The sequence below is a fragment of the Aethalodelphis obliquidens genome, unplaced genomic scaffold (assembly GCF_003676395.1).
Source record: "Aethalodelphis obliquidens isolate GAN/ISIS:26980383/991018 unplaced genomic scaffold, ASM367639v1 scaffold81, whole genome shotgun sequence".
Lineage (NCBI taxonomy): Eukaryota > Metazoa > Chordata > Mammalia > Artiodactyla > Delphinidae > Aethalodelphis > Aethalodelphis obliquidens.
Genome location: NW_020838025.1, coordinates 4904402 through 4929752, shown reverse-complemented (window position 1 = coordinate 4929752; position 25351 = coordinate 4904402). Strand labels below are relative to the sequence as shown.

Genomic DNA, 25351 nt, shown 5'->3' with positions numbered 1-25351 from the left:
TTTTACAGCTTAATCATTGAGGTTTTCCAAGATAATATGTGTAGGAGAACGATTTTCATTTCAGAGATTGAAAAAAGGAATATAACATTTTATAGCAGATTACAGAAAAATGGGGCAATATTTAATTTTTATAATTTTTTATTTCTTAAATCTATCTATGAAGACATGCCTAATTTTTATTATTGCATTTAACTGCCTTTAACCTTAAAAGTAAATATTAGTTCCTTTGCTCAGGGTTTAAAAATAATCAGGGGGGCTTCCCTGGTGGCGCAGTGGTTGAGAGTCCACCTGCCGATGCAGGGGACACGGGTTCGTGCCCCGGTCCGGGAAGATCCCACATGCAGCGGAGCGGCTGCGCCCGTGAGCCATGGCCGCTGAGCCTGCGCGTCCGGAGCCTGTGCTCCGCAACGGGAGAGGCCACAACAGTGGTACCCGCGTACCGCAAAAAAAAAAAACTGAATTAAGCTTTACATCAATTTGTATACACTATTACTACATTATTTCAAAGTAGCTTATTTTTTTAATTGAGGTATATTTGATTTACAATATTATATAATTTTCAGGTGTACAATACAGTGACTCACCTTTTTAAAGGTTATACTCGATTTGTTACTATAAAATATTGGCTGTATTCCCTGTGCTGTACAATATATCCTTGTAGCTTATTTATTTTATACCTAGTAGTGTGTACCTCTTAATCCTCTACCCCTATCTTCCCCTCACTCCTTCCCTCTCCCCACTGGTAACCACTGGTTTGTTCTCTATATCCATGAGTCTGTTTCCATTTTGTTATATTTGTTTTAATTTTTAGATTCTACATATAAGTGATATCACACAGTGTTTGCCTTTCTCTTAGTTCACTAAGTATAATATCCTCCAAGTCCATCCATGTTGTTGCAAATGGCAAATTTTCATTCTTTATGACTGAGTAGTATTCCATTGTATATATGTACTGCATCTTCTTAATCCATTCATCTCTTGATGAAGTTAGGTTGCTTCCATATCCTGGCTGTTGTAAATAATGCTGCTATGAACACTGGGGTGCATATATCTTTTTGAGTTAATGTTTTTGTTTTCTTTGGATATATACCCAGGACTGGAACTGCTAGATCATTTGGTAGTTCTATTTTTAGTTTTTTGAGAAACCTCCGTACTGTTTTTCACAGTGGCTGCACCAACTTACATTCCCACCAACAGTGTAGGAGGGTTTTTTCCTCCACATCTTTGCCAACATTTGTTATTTGTGTTCTTTTTGATGATGGCCATTCTGACAGGTGTGAAGTGATAGCTAACTGTGGTTTTCATTTGCATTTCTCTGATGATTAGCAATGGTGAGCATCTTTTCATGTGCCTGTTGGTCATCTGTATGTCTTCTTTGGAAAAATGTCTATTCAGGTCTTCTGCCCATTTTTTAAAATCGTGGTTTTTTTTGATGCTGAGTTATATGAGTTGTTTATGTATTTTGGATATCAACCCCTTATCACTCATAACACTTGCCCGTATTTTCTCCCATTCAGTAGTTGTCTTTTCGTTTTGTTCATTTTTGAAGTCTAGTTCCTTTCTTAAGTCATCTTTGGAAATAGTGATTTCTCTTTCTATACCTATTTTTATGTGCAATTTTTTGTCATAACATGGCTAAATGCAGGTGCACCTGACTTTCATATTAGTTTGTTCAAGACTGAAAGAAAGCCAGTGTGGCTGAAGCATGAGTGAAGGGGGGGTAAGAGTGGTGTGCGATGAGATGGGTGATCTGTATATCAGATCATATTCAGCTATATGAAGGCCGCGACAAGGAGCTCAGATTTTATTCTAAGTGAGATGGGGGACCATTTAAGTAGGACTGATGTGATGTGACTGAAGTTTTAAAAATATCACCCTGGCTGCTATGGAGAAAAACCATATGGGGCAGGAATAGAAGGGTAGGAACAGAGGAGGCTCTTAACAGTAATCCAGGCTACTGGACCAGCATAATTGAGGAAACAAGAGAAAAGGGGACAGATTGAGGATGTTTTACAGATAAAAGTTTACAGGACTTGGTGATGCTGAATGTAAACTCTAAGGGAAAGAAGCATCAAGGACATGCCCAGGCCTGATAGTTCATGCTACTGCAGTGGCTGCCTTAAGTCTTGAGTGCTTCCTATTCTGATGGGTTGGTGCCTTTGCTGTATCTGACGACCCAAGGTTTTGGGGAAAAACGAGGGAGGAGCAGGTTTACAGGGGAATATCAAAGTTCTGTCCACTTACATATTATAACATTCCTAGATTGATGAGACTTAAGTGTCTTGATGAAAATTTTCTGAAACAGTATTCAAATAACAATAATATGAATAACGTTCCAGATAGAAGCATTTCCATATTGTTGCACATAACAGACATGAATCTCACCCTTCCTGCAGCTTCTGAACATCTGTCCACTAGTGAATTAGCTAAGTCTTTGTCTGGCAGGCACATTTTCTTTACCACTGCACCACCAGGGAATGCGTTATGTTCATCCAGCCTATGTATCCAGACAGTGCTTTATTTCTGACAAGCCTCCAGTGTGGTTGCCCTGAGTGTGGGATAGGCAATGACTTTAACTGTCTTTTGTTTATAAAGGTGATCAGCTCAACAATAAGGAATTAAAAAGGCAGTGATATTAATAACAAACACCAGGGCTTCCCTGGTGGTGCAGTGGTTGAGAGTCCGCCTGCCAATGCAGGGGACACCGGTTCGTGCCCCGGTCAGGGAAGATCCCACATGCCGCAGAGCGGCTGGGCCCGTGAGCCATGGCCGCTGAGCCTGCGCGTCCGGAGCCTGTGCTCCGCAACGGGAGAGGCCACAACAGTGAGAGGTCCGCGTACCGAAAAACAAAACAAAACAACACCATTTAGTGAATACCTCTGTGCTTGGCCCTTTATCTCATTTTATCCTCACAATTCTGCAAGGTAGATGGAAACTGTCTACCGATAAAACAATTGTATGTTACAGGCTAAGTAACTTGCCAAGCACCACAAAACTCATAAATGTTGGAAGAGATTTGAAGCTCAGTATATCTCATTCTAAACGTTTTTATTCACTAATATGTATTTTTTAATTTGAGTATGTTCTAATATGCTTCCATTTTTACTTAAACGACTCAGAGACCTTAAGATATCTAAATAGTGAAATTTTGTCATCTTTGGCATAAAGTATTTCCACACTAGCATCTTAATAGTTATGTAAAACTAATGAATTATTAAAATCTTTTGCAGAGGTAATCAAGGTAAACAAATTTGACATCCATTTTTAATTTCTTATTGTAGGTAAAAGGTTAATTATTTAATTTAAAACTTCAGGTTCCTGAACTTGAAGCAGCTCCCTGATCTGAGAGAAAACAAAGAGGTATCATTTAAAAGATAAATCAGAAGGCATTTAATATAAGTGACTGAGGAAGAACTTGAAAAGTTAAGAATACTTCTCTACATGTTTTAATTAGTTTTACTATTTTCTGTCATAGGAGATGAGTATGATGTATGTGCCATTTGTTTGGATGACTATGAAGATGGAGACAAGCTCAGAATCCTTCCGTGTTCCCATGGTATGAATAATTACATACTGCTTTGAATTTCTGTATAGAGTAATTTATACTTCGGTTCAGTATTAGAGAAACAGGAGATAGTTATTAGCACACCATAAGCCAGGCCCTGTACTAATCAGTGATCTCATTAAGGGATGGAGCAGTTTATAAAAATTTACAAGCTTTTCTTCTCTTGTTCCTATGATACATATAGATCAGAACATGAATAAACATTAAAAATAATGTTCTCAACTACAGTATACTACCTAAAAGATGTATATTTTGCTTCAACAGCTTATCATTGCAAGTGTGTAGATCCTTGGCTAACTAAAACCAAAAAAACCTGTCCAGTCTGCAAGCAAAAAGTTGTTCCTTCTCAAGGCGATTCAGACTCTGACACAGACAGTAGTCAAGAAGAAAATGAAGTGTCAGAACATACCCCTTTACTCAGACCTTTGGCTTCTGTCAGCACCCAGTCATTTGGGGCTTTGTCGGAATCCCGCTCACATCAGAACATGACAGAATCTTCAGACTATGAGGAAGAGGACAATGAAGATACCGACAGTAGTGATGCAGAAAATGAAATCAATGAACAGAGTGTTGTGGTCCAACTGCAGCCTGATGGTGAACAGGATTACAACATGGCAAACACTGTTTGACCTTCAGAGGATATTGCGTTATTTCCCTTTAAAATGTTTATTTAGGCATATAGTGTTTTTGCTCCCTTCAGAGATTTCTGTAGAAATAACTTATTTTTTAGTATTCTACAGGTTAATCAAATTACTGAAACAGGTTTTTTTGATCTGGTATTTATCTGCAGGAGTGTACTTCGTTTCACTAATAACTAATATAGACTGGTGCTGTAAGTCAAGCATCAAATCAACTCTTCTTTTGGAATGAAATATAGCCAAAACATTAAAAAAGAATTCCTCACTATAGCTTACAATTAAAACCTAGATCACAGTATGCAACTGTTTCATGTTTTTACACACAAGGTCAGTGCTGTGGCCACCTAGCATGAGCTAAGCCAACCCCCATCTCCATAGAGTTACCTAAAGCTGTTGAGCTGGAATATGCTTGTTCTGGCGTTTCTGCCGTCATTAAGTGAGAGGCGACAAGGTAAGTTAGCATTTTTCTTCCTATCAATCAATCAGCACCACGGAGACGCAAAGCTGTCTTTTTCCTTTCTATTGCCAAGTAGTCTTATCCTGATAGGAACAGTCTGTACTAGGGCAGATTGCAAAAGGTTTTTTTTTTTTTAAGGTTTTTAATACTATAGTGTTATGTATGAACTTGACTTATTGGCTAATGCCTCTGGACTTTACTTACTGAATTTCAGTATCCTTAGAGATTTTGTGTTGTTGTGATCAAAGGAAAAAGAAAATGCTGTATAAAAATACCAGACTTCAGTAACTGTTAATACTCAGATCATATACCTCTTAATAAAGAGCATCTTATGCTAATTAGCCCTGCTAAACTATGTACAGAGGAAATTGTTCAAGTATTGGATTTGCAAATATTGCTTAATTTTAACAGAACTAATGATGTATTTAAACAATGTATTATGAAAAGCTAAATTATACATTATTGTAACTATGTAGAAAATATAGACTTATGTATAATCAAAATGTTAAGAATTTTTATATGGCCTTGTATGAAGGGAGTTTGAATGTTAATAAACACGTTTTCCACTTTAAGAACTGGCAAATATTTGTTCTGCTATAGTATTACCAAAATTAACCGTATTTATATGCACAGCACTTTTGAACGGTATAATGATTAAGGTAATTTAGGTTAGATAAATGCACATCACCTTAGAATTTTCTACAAAGGAACTGCTCACAAGCAATTAGGTAATCCCCCCAAAAGTTAAAACTGCAGCCAAAATCATTCCAACAATAGCGTGTATTACGGTACCTTCTTGCAATGATACATCCCTTACAGTAGACTGCTGTACCGCCTCGAAAAGGTAAACATCTAGATGTATTTGTATTGACATGGGAAACTGACTGATTGATAGTGAACAAAAGCATATTCGAGAATAGTTAAGTATACTAGTTATATTAGCCTTTTGTTGTAAAAAGAAAAATTTTAATAAATTTTTAAAAAGTGTAACACTATTTGGGGCAATTTCACTTTTTGAACTTTTTTAAAAAAATTCTTATAAGCAACAACAAAAAATGAGTTATTTCCACTTAGGAAAATCAAAAGTTGAATTCTTCATCATACTCCCACGCCCACCCTGCTCCACAGAAATAAAAACACGCCTGAGAAACAGAGTTTTAGTTTACTATGGTAGTTAAGCCAAAGCTATGGAATTTGACACACTTGTATGATCCTAACTTTTCTAAACCTGTTTGGTCATTTGTGTTAATTTCATTTATCCTGAAGTAGGGTGTCAGGACAAAACACTGAGCTCAGTGCCTGGCACATAAATATAAGTAATAGTTTTTATAATTATTAAAGTAAATAATAAAAACATCATACTATTTTTTTTTAAGAGGGAAAAAGTTAAAAGTCAGTGTAACGTGTATCAGATGTTCTATTCCCTCACTCTTTAATCCACAGTTCAAATCAAGGACTTGGTTCCTTCAAATTTAAGTTACGAGTTTTTCTGAGGCAAAAATAATTTTTTTTTTTGAAACTCCAAACTCCAATTGTTTTGAAACTCCAATTGTTAAAAATATATATACTTAACAGCACTGTCTAGGACTGTTACTAGTTCTCTTAATAGTCATTTGAAATCTCTTATAATTTCTCTGGTATAACTATACAGCTTTTTAAATAAGATGTTGAATAAAATTAAAATCCCACTTCTATTAAAAAATATATTCTTAATTTAAAATTTTTCCGATTTTAGAAGTATAGTCACCTGGAAACTTACCTGAGAGAAAAGTTTATATTTTGCTTTCAGAAATGCATATGTAAAATATATTATATACTGCATACATTTATCCTATTATATAAAATTCATTGGTGAGCATTTTCTTATGTAATTCTTTAATGACTATTTTATCTTTTGGACATACAGTCATTTATTCGACCCATAACCCTGCAAGTTAAATCTTGTAGTTTTCCAAGTTATTCTAAGTAATGCTGTGGTAGCAACATTCTGCTATACGAATTTATATAGCTCCACTTCCTTAGGTTAAATTACTAGAACTAAATACACAAAGCAAAGACACATGTATATATTTTCATAAGTGTCCTTCAAGTGAAATTGTGGGAAGGGGGCCAATGACTAGTTTCATTCATTATTTTAATGATACAGTTGCCCTCTACCATCTTCTACTCCCCTACCCACACCTCCAGCATCATACACAGTCCCCTCACCTACTTACTACAGGTTCATTCAGTAAGGGTTTCACAAGTGTGGTCACTGCTTTCTAATTAGTTACCCTAACAGTTCTTTACAACTAAAGTATAAATGTATATATTACCATAAAATCATAAATCATCACAACCCAACCACCAGATTTTCATTTGACCCACCTCCTGTTCCTAACAAGGATCTTGTAACAGGTCAAGAAGTTTTATTGTTGTTTTACAATTCTAAGGTATGCCCAGCTGTCAAAGTAGCCCCAAATCCATATCTTCCATATCTTTACATCCCTGTATGGACAATCAAATTCAGAATTGACAACACTGTCAAAGAAAAAAAATTTAATTACGCACAGTATATTTTAAGTAAGGCAAAGAGATTAACTCCCATTCCCTAACCCACCCTTTCCCAAAGGGGTAGCATACAGTTCACTTAAAATGGATCAAGGCCGACCTACTGTTTCTAAAGGGACTTCTGGAATCTTCATCTCCAGGGTAGAAATCCAGAGCCCAGAATCTGCATGATAACCAGCTCCCCCAGTTTTGCTTAGACCCACCAGCTTTTGAACTTGGAGCTTCTGCTTGACAGTTCGTGATAATCATTTATCTGAATAGTATTAAACATATTTACTAAATTTCAGTACATCTCAGGGACCTTACAACATCTGGGATTAAACTATTACCTAGTCATAGTTAACATGTCACTCCACAGACAGAAACGGCAAGACATCCCAATTATCTTTTATGCTTTTTAAGGAATGTCTTCCCTTATGTGAGAGTCCCAGCTGGCTGACTTCGGCCTGCCAACATAGCCTCCAAATTGAAAGAAGTCATGTGACAGTTCAACACAGAAGAATCCACAATGCAGAAACCCTTCTTGGAATTGGGCCCCTTACTGCTCCATTAGATTTCACATCAAGAGACCAGCAACAAGACAAAAATATTTAATTTCTAGTGGTTAAGTCAATTTTTGCCTCATAAGCCTGAAAATGAGCCTGAAATAACTACAAGCCATTTTTAATAAAGCAAAGCCTACTGAAAATAAATTCCCAGGTACTCATTTTATGATAAATACTAAAGGAAATGGAGTAGGCCATTAGCTGAATTTTTTTTTAAATTTTATGCTTGTAGCAGAGTATATTCCCATTGTATCAAAAATCAACTGTAGCAGTAAGCTAACAATTTATATAAAGAACAGGAGTCCAGAATATTTGGTTGGAATAAATTTATTTCATCTGTCTGTAAACAAGGTGTTTAATAGTTATGGCATTTTTTTAAATGCATATTAAATCAGATGAGTTAGACTGTATCCCAGATGTAACAAAGTGCAGGGAAAGAAATGGACAAATCAGCAACAAGATTTGTTTTTAAATCTGTACATTATCCACAAGGCCCAAACAATAGAAGCAAATACTAGAATGTCCCTAAAGTAGTGCCATTCGAAAGAAACCTTTAAGAGGTCATTTAAAATCCATCTCACAATAGCAACAGTTCATTTTAACAATAGTATGGCACAGAATACATATGAAAAAAAATTCATCACAAGACAGCCAAGTCCACAATAATGCAACTTCATATAAAAACTCAAGCTGCAAATAAAAATTGGTCCTATGAAGAACAAACTGGACACACTCCAGATGGTTATGTTGGGATACCAGATGTCCATAATGGCAGCCTTTTACAATTTTACTAAAGAGTAGAGCTGGTGTGCAAAGAAAAAGACAGGAACAAAAATGTGAGCTATTGCAATGATGGAATGTCCCTGGGGATTCAATCAGTATGGTTACTGTAAGGTCATGGGAGGAAGTGCCTTTGCTCTTGTTTTGCAGTTGCACTTGTCATTATGTCCTGTAGACACTATGAAAAAAGATTTGTCTTTACTCAAGTGCAACAGCAATACTAAAAGCAAACTACTGCAGCTCTCAATAGCTCATCAACAAAAGGAATATTAATTGGTTAAATAAACCAGGCACTGCATAAAAGAAGGTGGAAGCAAACCAAATACCTATGTGCGAAGGGAGGGGGTGGGAAAAGAGGAGTGAAGGAAAGATGCATGCACTTTTTCCTCCCAACCATGCGCTACAAAAGGAAGACTAAATGAGCTAAGTAAATGCTCAAAGTGCTGAAAGACACTGATCAAATTAGAGATTGTACAACCGGCACCTTGCTTAATATTAACTTATTTTAGTAATCAATATCCCATTAATTGCTAAGACAAAGTGATGCCCAACTTGCAATGCCCCCTCCCCCCAAATTTCAAGGTATCATGCAAATCATTACTGTGCTGCAATTATGTTGCCAGATAAGGTTGGTTACATACAGTGGTTAACATACAAATGATCCATTGGGCAAAAAGGAATCGTGACATTAGAAAATAGGTAAAGAAAAATTAGCTACCATCTATAGTCTGGTAGCACTGTGACCATAATTGGGGTGGTGATGAAGACAGTTGCTAGGTAGATGGGGAGAGGCTGCTTACACATCAGACCTCCTCAGGTATAAAGCGAGTTCATATGCTTTCTTGTTAAGTGTGCCTCCGTGGACACCTTCCTTTCCCATGACTATAACCAATGCTGGAGTACACAAGGAAACAAAACAAAAGTGAACAGAATTATTTAAGGGGGGGAGGGCAGAAAGAAAGACACCTTTCCCCACCAACAGAGGGATACAAAGGAGACACAGGTTCATACCCCATCACCCTGCATTGCTAATAAAATTTCCAGAATTAAGACTCAAGCTTACAGCTAGGAAAGTTTAAGAGCAATTTTTCCCTAATACTTAACAGTCTGCCTAGCAGCTAGAACCCAGAGTCTCTCAAGTATTTTGCCATTGAGTATGCCTTCTTATTCAATCCGCCTCCATGGACCCCTTCTTTTCCCATTACAAAGACCAAGACTGAAAGAGAAAGAAGAAAAGTGTTTCAAAAGAAGTGTTAATCAAGAGAGTCCCATAAGTTTTAGCAGACAGAACCCCGTTAGTAAGTTACATTAAGTTAGTTTTCCATGAACAACGAAGCACTGAAGTCAGCCAGGTCTCCAAAAAGGAGAACTTTCAAACTAGTAATGTGCTGAAAACATTTTGACTATTAACTGTATCTTGGAAGTCCAATCAGTGCAGCTGCAATGCTCTATAAAGATATCTTTACACTAGCTAGGGAAAAAGAAGTGTGATCATTTATCTTTTTTAATTTTTATTTTATATTGGAGTATAGCTGACTTACAGTGTTGTTTTAGTTTCAGGCGTACAGCAAATGATTCAGTTATACATATAGATACACCTATTCTTTTGCAGATTCTTTTTCCTTTTAGGTTATTATACTGAGTAGAGTTCCCTGTGCTATACAGTAGGTCCTTGTTGATTATTTATTTTCTATATAGTAGTGTGTATCTCTCAATCCCAAACTCTTAATTTATCCCTCCCCCACCACCTTTCCCCTTTGGTGACCATAAGTTTGTTTTCTAAGTCTGTGAGTCTGCTTGTTTTGTAAATAAGTCCTTTATATCATATTTTTTAGATTCCACATATAAGTGATATCATATGATATTTTTCTTTCTCTTACTCCACTTAGTATGATAATCTTTAGGTCCATCCATGTTGCTGCAAATGGCATTATTTCATTCCTTTTAATGGACATTTATCTTTTATATACGGCAAAAAACTTCTGATTAGTCTGACAAATACATATTAAACTGGCCCCCAAAAAATAAACTTAAAAAAAAAATTAGGTAATTATTTACTTATAAAATTCTCCCCAAATTTAACTGCTTGATTAAGTACCAACTATTAAGTCTTACTAGTGGGGCTAAATGTATCTATTATTTCCAGAGGAAAACCAAGACCAAATTTTAAATAGCATTTTCAGTGCCATTCATGAAAGGACAAATTAAAAGTACCAAAGGCCTGTGCTTACTATATCCTCTCTGTGTTAGCTTTGTTTTTAATTGAGTCTAAAATCCTAAAATAGATTTAGTATTTCCAAAAACAGGTTCTTCTATGATGTAGTTCAAAGGTCTATCGTGAAAATATTAACATATGTACATATGTCAGATGTTATATTCACTGCCACTAGATGTCAGTAGTGCTGTATGGTATGAAAACTCTCGTTTTTACGTCACATGGTTGATGCTTCTTTTTAATATATTTATCTGAGCTCCGGTAATGTTTTAGAGATTTGTCTACTATTTCACAGTCATCTAATTTTCCTATAGAGAAATACTCATAAGCATCAACTCACATCAGAACAAAAGTAACCTTTAGGACAGTCACAGGGAGTTGGTAGGACCACTGCAGTAAATTATGGCTCAGAGTAGCTTCAAGTTTCTTCCCATGGTAGATGTGGTCTTAAAATTAGATGTGCCAAGTCTGCTATATGAGGCTACATAAGCCCTCTTTATTTACAAAACATTTACACAGGTTAACACATTTAAATGTATCTGTAAATCAACTAGATGTCATAATAAACCTCAGTTTTAAAAGTTGCTTTCAAAAAAGTAGTGAGATTTATTTAGTACAGTAAGAATTTCTGCAATGTTGACAATTGTCAGGAAACACCAGAATTTCTGGACCAGTATATAAATGAAATATAATTTCCTACTTTTTGAATAAATCAGACACACTTAGTCTTTGAAAATATTTTAGTAAGTGGAAAACTTACTTCAAAACCCTCATTCTAATTATTTCTCTCTTCCCCAGCAATGTTTCTAATAGAAATATGAGCCAATATTAACTCTTCCTTTTTTATGCTGAATAGTGAATGACTAAAATGTGAGCAAGAAAGGAAGAGATCCAAAGGTCAAAGACCCAAAGGGACTAAAGTAACCAATCTGAATGATTTAACAATCTGAATAACTAACAGTTGAAGAGACAAATTGATTTTTTTTAACTTTTTATTTTATATTGGAGTAGTATAGTTGATTAACAATGTTGTGTTAGTTTCAGGTGTACAGCAAAGTGATTCAGTTATCCATATAGAAGAGGCAAATTTAGATGTTCAGTTTACTAAAGTTGAAACTGAAAAGATGATATGAACATTCTATTTGAGAAGAAAGTCAGGATCTCAGAGGTTAGGTTGTGTATGCAGCTGCTGTAGAGGAAGTATATCTACAGCAGTGCCTCCTTCAGTGCTGAGCAGTTCACAAAAACCACCTTAAGAGCCATTATGGACTCTTTTAACACTTTATTCAAAATGTTAAAGAAACTGCTTAATCACTTGTAACGTGGCATGCAACTTTCAACCAAAAGTGTGCCTTGCTTACCTCTACCAGCTCTGCCGACGGCAACGTTGTATGTTGGCTCCCCACCTTGACTCTTTGTCCGGATGTCCATTGTGCAGTCACCATCCACGTATAGGCTATCTCTGATCACTGAGCACTTCTTTGCGCCAAGAGTCAAACCACTGGTAAAGAAACCTTCCCGGTCTTTTCCTACAATCATATCTATTTCTACTGGCTGTCCCCCCACCACCCCCCACCCAAAAAAAAAAAAAAAGGAAAAGAAAAAGAGAGAAAAGAAAAAAGTTGTAGTTAATTCCTTGCCTTGGTGTGACAGCAAAGACTGCCAAGTTTGTACTACCACTACAAGACATACACGTTTCAACAATGTAAAATCAAGTTTCAGTCTTTTCTAAAAAATTACTTAATCCTACATGGTGACATGTTTTATGTCAGTTAATTAGATTTCACAGTTAAGAGTGTAGTCTGGTAACTAAAACCAGTCTACGCAAAGAATCTCTAGTTGTTAGTTGACACTAGATAAACTGCAAACTTAAGAGTTATTTATAAACTGTTTCAAATCAGGTGGTACCTGAAGTACTTACGTAATGGTAAAGATCCACCTAAAAACTTTCAACAGAAGCTTATCTATCATAATCAGTCACGTTACAGTCATGTAGCGTCAAATTTAAAGTTGTTTGAAAGTCTCCTAAAATAACGCCCATGCTTGGCAGACCTGTTCACTTCTACTCGCTTCAAACAGCTTGTAATATCCCCCATAGTATTAATATGAACTTCAAGCCCTAGACTTCAGCGCATCCCCAAATTCATATTTCCCTCCTCTCTATTATTCTAGCCGCTTACTCCTTTTTCTCTGCAACTTCCCTTACCCTACCACCTCAGTAATCAGTTTTCTTTCTGGGCAAACGCAAAGAGGATTCTGTCCGCAGCACTGCAGTAGGCAACGGTAAAAGAACAGAGAAAATGGAGGGAGACTGGGAAAGAAACTGAGGTAGCGACCAGAACCGGAAAGGAGAAAACGTGCATTCTAACATTCCATGAATAAGAAGGAAGGCGTCGCCCCCATCAGAACTGCAGAGTCATAGCAGGCCCCAGCCATTTCCAAGCACACTCCTGCAATCTTCCCGGCCAGACAGCGGGAACTCACACACAAAGGCAAGAGGACCGCAGAAAAAAAGTTGATCACCAGATGCCAATTCTCTGTAAGAATTGTAGCCCACTGCGGTAATAGGAAACCTGAAAGTACTTGTATCAAGAACTGAGTTCTACACTGCTAGATCTTAAACCATGTTAAGCAGTACAAGAATAATTAGTAGCACCCATAATAGGGGGCCTGGATTTGGGCGTTTGATAGGAAGGGGGCGTGAAGCTTAAGAAATTAAGAGAATGGTGCTGTATTTGATATAATCGTCACAATTATAGAAAGAGCCTTGTTTAGAAAGAGGCAAAACAATAAAGCAGCACTGGACGCTTAGTGACAATTATCCCCCAGACATGTGGCAACCGAGTCAAACCACCAAGTCACAAAAAAATCAGGCACCGTGAAGCATAAATCTGCATTAGTGCCTTTACTACCATTACTAAAGAGGGAGGGACTTGGAGAACTTAAGTGTCCCCTTGGTCTTCGCAGATTACTAAAAGCCCCTTTAAGCACCCCCTTTTTTGGAGCTATGTTGCGTAACTGGGGATAACGGTGTATCGATGAATCTCCATAGGAGGAGGAGAGAAATCAATGGCAGTTCGCCATCTTGGAGAATTAAAAAAAAAAAATCCTATGGAGCCTGAGCTGTAGTCGAGATTCACGAATCCACCTACGTTGTCGGTGTATATTTCTCGCAAGCCTCGGAGGCCTGGACACCGGCAAACCTCCGCCAAGTCGCCGCGAGGATCCCGGGGGCCGGGCAACCGCCGCCTCTCACAGCCCGCGGCGCGGGCGGCGCGCTGTCCCCGGAGCGAGGGGCGGCCCGGCCGCCGGAGGACCCCCGCCCGGGCCCAGCGCGCCCCGGCCCGGCCCCTCCGGTCCCCGCTTCCACCCCGGGACGTACAAAGCGAGCCTCAGGGCTTCCAGGGGACCCAGGAGGACCGAACAAGGGGAAAAGGGCCCCCACCCCCGAGCCGGCGAGTGCCCCCTCCCCCAGCCTCACCCGGACAGGCACTGGGAACGCCGGGGAGCCGGGCCGCCGCCCCCGCCAGTCAGCGCAGCCCCGCAGAGGGGGCGTCCCCGGGCCTCCGGCTCTCCGCCCGCCCGGCAGCCGCATCCTTGGCGCCGGCCGCCCCGCACACCTGCCGGCGCGGCCCTCCCGGTGGCCCGGCTCCGCGCGGCGGCGCCCCCACGGCCGGCCCCGCTCGGGTTCGGGTCCCCGGGCCACCGCCGGTTCTCACCGTAATGCTCTGGAAGACGCCCCCGGCTGTGGCTGCCCATACGTATTTGGCGTCGCAGTAGCCGACAATGGCGGCCTCCTGGCAGCAGCCATCGCACATCAGGTTATCCACGTAGCTCTGCCAACCGGCCATCTTCGAGCCCTTCGCACTGCAGCGGGGACGGCGAGGAGCAGCAGGCGCAGCGGCGGCGGCGGCGGCGGCGGTCGCGGGCGGCGGCGGCGGCGGCGCGGGTGGAGGCGGGGCGGGGGCGGGGAGGAGGCGGCTCTGCGCAGGCACCGACCGCCCCCCTCCCCGAGGAGCTGCGGCGGGAGGACGCTGGGACGGTGGTGAGGGACAAGCTGCGGGGCGCGCCCGGCCGGCCGCCCTCCCGCCCGCAACCGCGGGACTGACTAACCAACGGCGGGAGGCTGCGGAGCTGCTGTGCCACCGACTACAGCGACGACTGCTCTTTACCGCGGTTTCCGCAGCTCTCCGCCGTTTCGGCGGGGCGTGCGCGAGCGCGTGCGTGCGATCCTTCCGCGGCGCGCCGACTCGGAGGGTCCCGGCGAGGGAGAGGGAGACTGAGCGGGAGGGGCGCGGAGGGATACCGTCCGGGGCAATCACAGCCGCCACGTGCGGCCAGCTAGACCCGGGAGCGGCGGCGTCGCTGTGGGTGGCAGAGTTTCGGACCCCGGGCCTGCAGAGAGGCCGTCTCCCTCGTCGCACTCCGCACCTCAGGGACGGCGGCTTGTGGGAAGCCTCGGAGTCCCTGCGTCCGGGCTGTGAAACGCCTCTGTTCTGCGTCCGGTGGCTGGGGATGCGGAATCTTGCGCCTAGGTGTCGGATTGCAGAGTTGCCCTGGTGACGGGGATGCGGAGCGTTTACTCCTTTTTGTGGTGGGGCCGGGCTGGTAGTAGGGTCGCCCACTCTCATCTTAAGCGTCCCCAGTGGGACCCTCTTCCCTGGACCCCTCTGCCTCTTGGCCACAAAGGCTACCGAGCGGGCGCGCTCCGACAACCTGAAATCAGAGCTGGCGTTCGTGGCTTTAAGGAACATTTCTGAGCTTTGCCGATCTTTCATTATTGTTTCATTTGGGTACCACGGGTCTCTCATTGTGTGGATTCTTTGACAGGAAGAACCCCTCTTCCCCTTAAGGTTGCTTGCGTGTGGCTAAATTGCTCGTAAATTGCGAACAAAACAGATAGCAACCTATGTAAAATTATTGGTTGGTAACTGGGAAAGTTACTGGTGGGTCGAAGAAGTCGCTGAATATATACAGAATTTTAAAATCTAAGAGTTCACTGTATGACATGGTAATATTTCTGCTCTCGAAGGGTGAAATAATTTCAGGACCCAGATCTCAGAATGGCTTGTATTTACAAGTTAAACCATGGGTGGAGTCCCTGTGAATCTTGAGTGTTCTTTAGTAACCTCTGGGCGTTATGACTAGACCGGGAATTAGGAGACGTCCAACACTTTCAAGTGAACAAAACGATCTGTCAGTCAAGGGAAGAGAGCGTCTCAAAACGTTGAAAAGTTGATTTTCAACTTTAAAGTTACTGTGTAAGGTCACAATTTGTGACAGGAGAATTACACAGAAGTAGCTCAGGAAAGAAGACAGAAACGTTGCTAAGCAATCTAATTGGTTCTGAAGTTTTCTGTTTTTTCTGCAGTTTGCTTTGAAATGTACAACTCCTGCAGGCAAGGGAAGAAAAGCACAGTAAGAGAAACTCCAAGTCCGGCTCCTATCAGGTTGAGACAATGTATTCTCCCATGTTCTGATGATACAGAAAACCTGTGTGGTATAAAATGTGACAAAACGTGTTTCATTTTTGCAGGTGTGCCTCCCACCTGGTTTAGTCACACTTACTGGTTCTTGTTTAGTACTCTGCTTTTTTGTGGTAGTTGTTGATGGTTTTAATCCTTCATTCTTACCAGTTTATCAACTTAAAAGTTAATGATCACAATGTGCTGATAGCACGAGGTGTCATTATAGGAATTCATCAAGCTGTACACTTCTTGATTTGTGCTGTTTGTACACGTTATAATTCAATAAACAGTAAAAAAGAAAAATAATGATAGCTTGAAATTGACTTATTTATTAATCTACTCTGAAGTTTTTAAGATTCAATTTTGCCACTATTATCTTCAGTAGCAAAGAGATGCAAATAATGCATTCCATTCTTATTCTTTTATTGTCTAAACAGCAAAAGAATTGCATTAACTGAATATTCTGGTATTCAAATCTCAAAAGATTCTAAATCACATTGATTGGGTAAAACATAAGAATTTAGAATTCCTATCACTATTTTTTAAATATCCTTCAAAATATAACAGTATTTTAAAATTACTGTTATACTTTTCCAATATGGTGTTATTTCTTTCCCATAATTGCACAGTAAAATTTAATCAACTATGAAAAAAATCTGTATAATAGACTAACTAGGTTTAGATTTTGAGATGATACATTCAAAGAGAGTCTATTTACTGTCTCTTTTCAGTCCTGTAATAAAAAAAAAAAAAATCCTGTGCCTGTTTTCTTTAGAACCAGACTCAGAGCATGCTGCCTTATTTTTTATTTGTATACAGTGATCTGTTCCTATTTCCTGTAACTATTGCTTACCACAAAGTGTTTCAAAAGGCATATGTAGAAGTAGAACACTGAGTTTTAGGAATTGGAAAGTTAAGTCTAAGAGAGTATCAATATGAGAAAAAGTACCAATTTGTATCTTTCCTTTTTTTCAGAGTAACTGATCCCCTACAGTGATAATAATGATGTCTGGGCAGAAGCAGAGAAAAATCAAAGCTCTGTTGTTGATACAGATATCCAGATGTAGCTAACAACAATCAGTCGTAGCATGTTTAAATGTGGAATGCATTATTATGCATTCTTTGCAAAATCTTTTATTCTTATTTAGGAAAACAGTAACTGTGGTAAATTAGATTCTTTAATGTATCAGTCAAGGATTGCCTGAGCAATTTTAAGTCCATGTGTAAATCATTTGACATTCTAGCAAAATACAAAGAAACAAGTTGTAATTAAGATGTACTCAACCTGATAAACATTGGGGTAAGAACTAAAACTATATAATTAGCCCCAAAACAGTAAAACACTAATTAACTAAGCCCACCTCAAGTCCTCAATTAACTAAAATTTTAACTTCCATACTTCATTTTTTTGAAAAAAAAAAAAGGTGTTTTAATTATAAAAGCAATTGTCACAACAATCAAGAAAGTTTAGAAAATGGAGCAAAATCACCCTTAATGCCACAAGCAATAAACATGTTATCTTTTAAATGTATTTACCCATTGTTTTGTGATTTTCACAGTAAAAAAACAAGGAGTACCTACAATTCTGGATTTGTCAAATTTACCCTGAAACTATGAATTTTTGATTTTTATAGCTTAAGTTTATTTAATACAAGTTAAAATTGTTATATTTTTCTTTCTGATAAATTTAACTTTTAAGTAGAGGCCCTCTTTATCACTAGTACTGTTTTTTTGTTGTTGTTGTTTTTGTGTGTGTCTTAAAATCTATTTTGTCAAATATTAAGGTAATTATCCCAGTTCTCTTTTTATGGATTTTATCTGATATATCTTTCCCGTCTCCCTCCCCTTCCCCCTCCCTTTCTCCCCCTCCTCCTTCTCCCCTCCTCCCTTCTCTTCCATCTCTCTCTCTCTCTCTCTCACTTTCCCTGTCCTTAAATTTTACATGTCTCTTCACTTAGCTGGATTTTGGCTTTCTGTCTAATATGCAGTCTAATTTTTTTTTCTTTACTGTACAAAAAACGGTTTTATTAATTACCCCAACTGCACCTCTGTTCATGCTCTAGGTCACACTTGTTTCTCAGATTCAACCCAGGCTCATAGGCAAGTTACCAGATTAGCAAATAGGAGAACTGTTCTGCAAAACAGCAACTGTCAGCTTAAGACATTACTAACATTGCCGAAGGAAGCAAGGTTACTAGGGAAGTGTGGACACCCCAGGATAATGATTTCTGGGACAGGAAACCCTCTGAAAGAGCCAGTCCGACTGTCTATTCCTCGAGCTTGCAAGTTAGCACTCTGTCCCAGAAGCCCCGACACGTCTACGGGCCTCTCAGAGCGCTCCCTTTGTGCTCCCTGGCTGGAGCAGAGGAGGATGGAGATATATGGAAGGTTGGTCAGGCTCAGTTTTTAAAAATGAAGTCACTACTAGAAATATGGAGCAAGGGGCAGAGACCCGTGGTGCAATCACATGCTGAATCATTGACTTCCCAGAGAGCAGGCTCCTTACAGTTTCCTTCAGTCCATGGAAGTGCTCAGAGCGGGGCGGGCCAGGGTGGCCACGGAGCTGTGCCTGCCTCACTGCATGCCGAGCCACTGCTCCTGGCCAGCCCACTGGGCCGCCTCACTGTCGCTGCCCCCCAGGTCCCCTTCTTCCCCACTCCCTTCCTTGTCGTCCACGTCTTCCTCCTGAGTGGCATCCGCGGGACTCTTCTCCTTCTCCACCTTCTGCATCCCCTCTAGAGACTTCTGGTCACTGGGGTCCAAACTAGGGGACAACCAAACAAAGGAAAGGCCGGAATCTCTGCCTTGCTTCTTCCTGGCTAATGCGTCATCTCCCTGGCACAGCAGTGAAATGACCACCCAGTCACAGAGAAACTGCTAATGCCTGGCCTCTCCAAACAACTCCAGTTCCATAGGCAGGATTGAGGGAGTCCACCACTTAGTGCTACACTGTACTGGTCCATTGCTTCCTGATACTCACTGACAGCTACAAGGAAATCTAGGGTCCGAGGCAGGACACAGTCACTCTGATTAGCTAGCATGTTCCGCAGCAAAGCAATTCCAACTTCGTATTTCTGTTCTCTGGTAAGTAGCTCTGCTTTTTTCTCCGCAGCCTTAATGTAGTTCAGCCTTTGGGTCAGGGCTTTATCTAATAAAGTTTTGCTTTCTCCTGTGTCACTGGGTCTTCAAGACAAATGGTGGCTGAAAGGGTAAGGGTCTGTGCGTTGGCTCCTAGAGTTTTGTAAACATAGTTACCCATTACCGTTGCTTCATGAATACTGTTGGAGGCTAAGTAACATTCGATGAGACCTTCATAACAATCTAAGCGACAAGGTGCAAGACGTATAGCCTCCCGAAAGTGGATTATTGCTTCTTGGACTCTGCCCATGTTTCTAAATGCTGCTCCCTTAAGTAGCAAAGCTTGAACACTATTACTGTTCAGCTGAATGGCCTTGGCTCCTAAATAGAGAGCTTGGGAGTAGCGTTTATCCTTTAATTTTTTATTCATGTGGAACTTGTATGTTCAATTTCTATTGTTTTAGTGTTACCCTGGAAATTTTACCATGCATATTTAATAGAACAAAGCTTTAAATTAAATAATATCTTAAACCCTGCAACCAGACAATCCAAGAACCCTAGAACACTTTAAGTCTGGTCACGCCTCTCCAGACTTTTTACACAGGTATTTATATACATGTATTTATATGTTTCCTATTTTATTTACTTACCATTCCTTCTCATATCTCAGACCATTACTTTATGATCCTTTTCTTCTTTCTAAAATAAATATTTAGAAGTTCTTTTAGTGGAGGTCTCTTGATGGTAAACTCTCTTTTTGTTCATCTGGAAATATCCTTGTATCACTTTCATTCTTAAAAAAAATAGGTTGGATCTACAATGCAAGACTGACACCTTGAAGATGGTATTATTTCATTCATTCTGGTGTTCATCATTGCTGCTGTACTTTATGATCTGTTCTTTTTCTCTACTTTTGGAATCTTTTTGTCTTTGCTGTTCCACAGTTCCACTATGATGTATCTATACCTGGGTTTCTTTTCTTCTACTTGGAAACATAGATTTATATCTATGATCACTTCTGGAAAATTCTCAGTCATCACCTCCTCAATTATTCCTTTTCCTCAGTTCTCTCTACTCTGTTCTTTTAGGGTTCAAATAAATGTTTCCTTTTCCTCTTCTGTTCTCCATATCTCTTAGCTTGTTTTATATTTTCCATCTTCTTACCTCTCAGTGCTGCATTCTGGGAAATTTCTTCAGTCACATGTTCCAGTTCATTCTTTGACTATGTTTCATCTGTTGGCAAACCCCTACATTGAGTTTTATTAATTCCTAAAAAATCTATTTTTTATTTTTAGAAATTCCACTTTATTGTCACATAGATCTTTCTCATTGTTCCTGATAGTCTCATTGTTTGCCCAACTTTGTGGTTCCATACTAAATTTCTTTAAACATTTCTTACCTAGTTATTCTATACTCTGTATATGACAATCCCAATATCTAAATAAGTTGTGTTATTTTTTTCTCTCATGCATGGTGTCTTGCCTCCTTGTGTACTTGGTGATCTTAGATTATGAATTTATATTTTCTGGATCTTACGTAAGTGGGAATTCAAATGGCTTAAATTGAAGACACTTCATTTCAAAGATGATTTTCATCTGCTGCTGCTGCATGTCCAGGAGTGCCAGCAACCTGGGGCCACTTTAAACCTCTCTATGGTGTCCCCTAAAACAGGTGTTCCCTAAATCAGCAGTCCCCAACCTTTTTGGCATTAGGGACGGGTTTCGTGGAAGACAACTTTTCCACGGACGGGGGTGGGGGGGTGTTCAGGCGGTAACGCGAGTGATGGTTCAGGCGGTAATGCGAGCAATGGGGAGCGGCAGATGGAGCTTCACTCGCTCACCCTCCGCTCACCTCCTGCTGTGCGGCCCGGTTCCTAACGGGCTGTGGACCGGTACCGGTCTGTGGCCCAGGTGTTGGAGACCCCTGTCCTAAATGCAGGAGTATCAGATTTACCTCCTCACACAGAACTGCTATTGGCATTTGCAGTCAGACCAACTCCATCTCTCCAGCATGCATAAAGAACCCTGCTCTAATTTCTGCTCAAGACTTATTTCTCTTTATTTGGTAGGAAGAAGGGTCTTTGAAGACTTTTCTAATTTCTGAGAGCCAAACAAAACATCAAAAACTGTTTTTGATTCACATCTAGTTTTGTAGCAGGATGATTCCTTCACTATATCTAGTCCACTGTGATGAGAAGCAAAAGTCGTACCCACAATTTTGCATCTTCTGTGTTTCATTCAATAACTATAAATTGAACATAGGTTTCTGGGTTGGGTACTGGTTGGTGCTATTTACTGAGACAAGGAATTTAGAAAGATGAACAACACTAAGGAGGGAGATATTAAGCTTAGTTGACTTTTCTGTACTTGTGAGATGTCTAGTGAAAATGTTGCTTGGCAGTTAGATATAGAACCCTGTAGTTCAGAAGAGGGGTCTGGACTCAAGATAACATTTCAAAAATGAATAAAGGAAGAGATGTTCACCATGAAAACAGAATGAGTGGCCAGAGAAGTCAGGTGGGAAATCAGGAGCCAGTAAATCATAAATGCACAAGGAAGAGAGTTTCTCTAAATTGTAGGAATGGACAAGAGTAGCAAATAATGCCGAGAAGTCAAATAAGAGGAGGATTGAAAGGTGCTCAAATATCATATGAGACCACTTAAATATGGAATATAAAAAAAAAATGCTACAAACGGACTTATTTACAAGACAAATAGACACAGACATAGAAAACTAACTTATGGTTACCAAAGGGGGATGGGGGAAGGATAAATTGGGAATCTGGGATTAATAGATACACACCATTATATATAAAATAGATAAACAAGGTCCTACTGTATGGCACAGGGAACTATATTCAATATCATGTAATAACCTATAATGGAAAAGAATCTGGAAAAGAATAGATATATATATGTCTAACAGAATCACTTTGCTGTACACCTGAAACTATCACAACATGATAAATCAGTTACACTTCAATTTTTTTAATGTAAAAAATAAAAGAAATATTGGGTTGGCCAAAAATTTCCTTTACTTAGTGAATAAAATCAAAAGTTCTTCATGAAAATGAAAAATGTCTTATTTTTACTTAAAACCGAACAAACTTTTTGGCCAACCCAATACACTGTACTGTAATGGTTCTCAACTTCATAAATTACATCCCAAAATCCATGGATGAAATAAATGCCTTAAAGACTTAAAAAAAAAAAAGTACAGTTGGATAGAATTGGCCTTAGACAAAAGATGGGACAACTTCATTTTGACAGCAGTATATATAATTGTCGCTTTTTCACCTTTTTACTGCAGTATAAGATATATACAGAAAAGAGTATCGATCATAAATATATACCATGATGAATTTCACAAAGTGAACTCACCCGGTTAACCAACACCCAGATCAAGAAACAGGATGATATCAGGAGCCCAAGAGATCTCTTCTTGCCCATGTTAAGTCAACTATTCTTCTCAGGGTTTTAACTACTTTTCTGACTTCTTAGAACTCATAGGATAATTTTGCCTATTTTTGAACTTTATATAAATTTCTCCTCACACAGTTGTTCTTTTTTTGTGATGCTTTCTGGCTTCTTTCCCTCAATTATTTGTGAGAGTCATACATACTTTTGCATGTAATTGTAGTTTGCTCATTCTCGTTGCTGTATAGAATTCCATTATGTGACTAAAGCATAGTTTATTCCTTCCGCTTGTGGTGCATATTTGGTGAGTTCCTAGGTTTTTGCCGTTATGAATATAAACACTTCAGCGCATGTGTTTTGGTGAGCAGAGGTGAGCACATTCCTAGGAACGGGATTGCTCATAGGTTTAGGGTCAGTAGATAACTATGAAACAACCTTCTGAAGAGATTTTACCCAGGTGCTGGCAATGTAGGAAAGTTTCAGTTACTCCACATTTTTACCATTTGGTATGATCTCTTTTTAATCTTAAACATTTTGCTGGGAATGTAATGACAATTTATTATGGCTCTAATTTGTATATCTCCAATGGCAAATCTTTATCAGTGAGTATCTTTTTCATGTTTGTTAGTCATTTGGACACTTTTTTGTGAAGTGCTTGCAGTAGTACTGACAGCGTAGCAGTTCATCAAGTGGGTGTATCTTAAGTTGTCCTTCCTTTTTGAAAAAATCTTAAGTTGTCCTTTCTTTTTGAAAAATCAAGTAAGTTGAGAAATAATAAAAGAAAATTTAGTCGTGATTTGTGTGGCGGTAAGCTTTCAAAGGCATAGAAATATAAACATATTTTTAGAAAAATGTCTAACAGCAAAATTTAAAGCATGGTACTTAACTCAGTTAATCAAATGGGCTAGACATTACCAGTTTCAACTGTTTTTCCTTGCTAACAGAATCATAAATGCATTTGGAGGGGGCCGTGTAACAATTGAATTTAAAATACTTCCAAAAGCTAGGGTGAGCATCTAGTCCTCCGGTGGCCAAAAGTTACTTCATGGCAAGCTACTTTCTCCCGATACATAAAAAACAAAACAAAACAAAAAAAACACGGCCAGTGTAAGCTTTCTGCCTTTAACCTGTCCTCCTCCCCCTTGTCCAGACCGTGATGATGCAGTGTTGAGACAGAGCAGCCATTTGTGACTATACTGAGGATGGTAGAGCAGGAAGGGAGAAGGGACCTGCTTTCTCAAGTGCTTCACCAGCTTTGCACAGCCTACCCCAGACTCTTGTTACATAAACTCCTTAGTTGGTTAAGCTAATACAATCAGCCTCTGTTAAGTGCAACCAAACCCTGTACTAACCAGAACATCCATTTTCCTACCCCACCTCAGGTCCCTAAGGTTTTTATCCAGTGTTGTTCTTCCATAATGAGTTAAGCACTTGAGGAAATGCTTTATAGTTATTGCATCCCTATTGTAACAATGACTGAATTGACCATATCACGGAAAATTACTCTTCCAGTTTTGTTGCAGTAATACATTAAATAGTGCCCTAGAGGCTTCAAGGATTTCATGTCCCTTCCTAAATGTCACGTCAGCTGATGGAGAATTCCCTATGAGTTTTGACTCATTTTCTCTGATTTACCACATGCACAGAGAGGATTCTTGAATCATAGGTGAAACATTTCATTCCAAGAAAGTGGTGCTTGAAGTTGAGGGGTTTGTTGTAGAATTCTCAGGGGAAGGAAGAGGACAAAGCCTGTAAAAGCACTGGCCATCTCATTATCTGATATGAGAGAAATGCAGCCACTCTAGCACAACACTCCCCAAAGAGATAACACATCTAATTTTTCTTGATCTCAGTCCCAGAAGGCAAGCAATGAAATTTAATTTCATTAAATAGTCTTCCAAAAAAGTTTTAAAAGGAGGCTTTAAAATTTTGTTGTTGTTGTTTTTCTCTAATAAAGCTCAGATTTCACTACTAGGGGAAATGTTTCTGGGTCTCCAAACACACCAAAGAGTAGAGAACTAAAAGTGCAAACTGAACAATGATGCATTGCATTTAAAAATAACTTTTAAAGTGAATATTAAAATATGGAGGGGACAAATTAGGAGTTTGGGATTAACAAATACATACTACTATATATAAACAACAAGGTGCTACTGTACAGCACAGGGAACATTCAATATCTTGTAACAACCTATGACGGAACAGAATCTAAAAAAGAATATATACATATGTGAATATATATATATATGAATCTGAAAGAATATATATGTGTGTGTGTATAACTGAATCAGTTTGCTGTACACCTGAAACTAATACAATATTATAAATCAATAAAATTTTTTTTGAATTTTATTTAATTAATTTTTTTATACAGCAGGTTCTTATTAGTCATCCATTTTATACACATCAGTGTATACAGGTCAATACCAATCTCCCAATTCATCACACCACCACCATCACCACCCCGCCACTTTCCCCCCATGGTGTCCATACGTTTGCTCTCTACATCTGTGTCTCAACTTCTGTCCTGCAAACTGGTTCATCTGTATGATTCCACACATATGTGTTAATATACAATATTTGTTTTTCTCTTTCTGACTTACTTCACTCTGTATGACAGTCTCTAGATTTATCCACGT

The 25351-nt window shown here is 39.4% G+C and overlaps 2 protein-coding genes and 2 pseudogenes across 6 annotated transcripts in view; 2 read left to right on the top strand and 2 right to left on the bottom strand.

The window, feature by feature from the left end:
* Positions 1-5235, top strand: part of RNF13 (ring finger protein 13) — a 137961-nt gene extending 132726 nt beyond the window's left edge. For all 4 annotated transcript variants that reach the window (XM_027092842.1, XM_027092839.1, XM_027092841.1 and 1 more), the window contains 2 exons: positions 3476-3556; positions 3830-5235. In XM_027092842.1, coding sequence (XP_026948643.1) covers positions 3476-3556; positions 3830-4194 — 446 coding nt within the window. In that variant the 3' untranslated portion in view covers positions 4195-5235. The remainder of the gene's footprint in view (positions 1-3475; positions 3557-3829) is intronic.
* Positions 5236-8066: 2831 nt separating this feature from the next.
* Positions 8067-14859, bottom strand: PFN2 (profilin 2). Of its 2 annotated transcripts, none has more exons than XM_027092843.1 (3): positions 14470-14859; positions 12112-12304; positions 8067-9751 (listed from the first exon to the last, which is right to left on the bottom strand). In XM_027092843.1, exons 1-3 carry the CDS (start codon positions 14599-14601, stop codon positions 9654-9656), a joined length of 423 nt encoding a protein of 140 aa, XP_026948644.1. In that variant the 5' UTR covers positions 14602-14859; the 3' UTR covers positions 8067-9653. The 2 variants fall into 2 exon arrangements, with proteins under 2 accessions (XP_026948644.1, XP_026948645.1); XM_027092844.1 differs by having other exon boundaries at positions 8067-9429; positions 14470-14752.
* LOC113612730 (uncharacterized) lies at positions 14726-16506 on the top strand (annotated as a pseudogene).
* A 2352-nt stretch (positions 16507-18858) lies between these two features.
* Positions 18859-19726, bottom strand: LOC113612729 (anaphase-promoting complex subunit 7 pseudogene; annotated as a pseudogene).
* Between the last annotated feature and the right edge of the window lie 5625 nt (positions 19727-25351).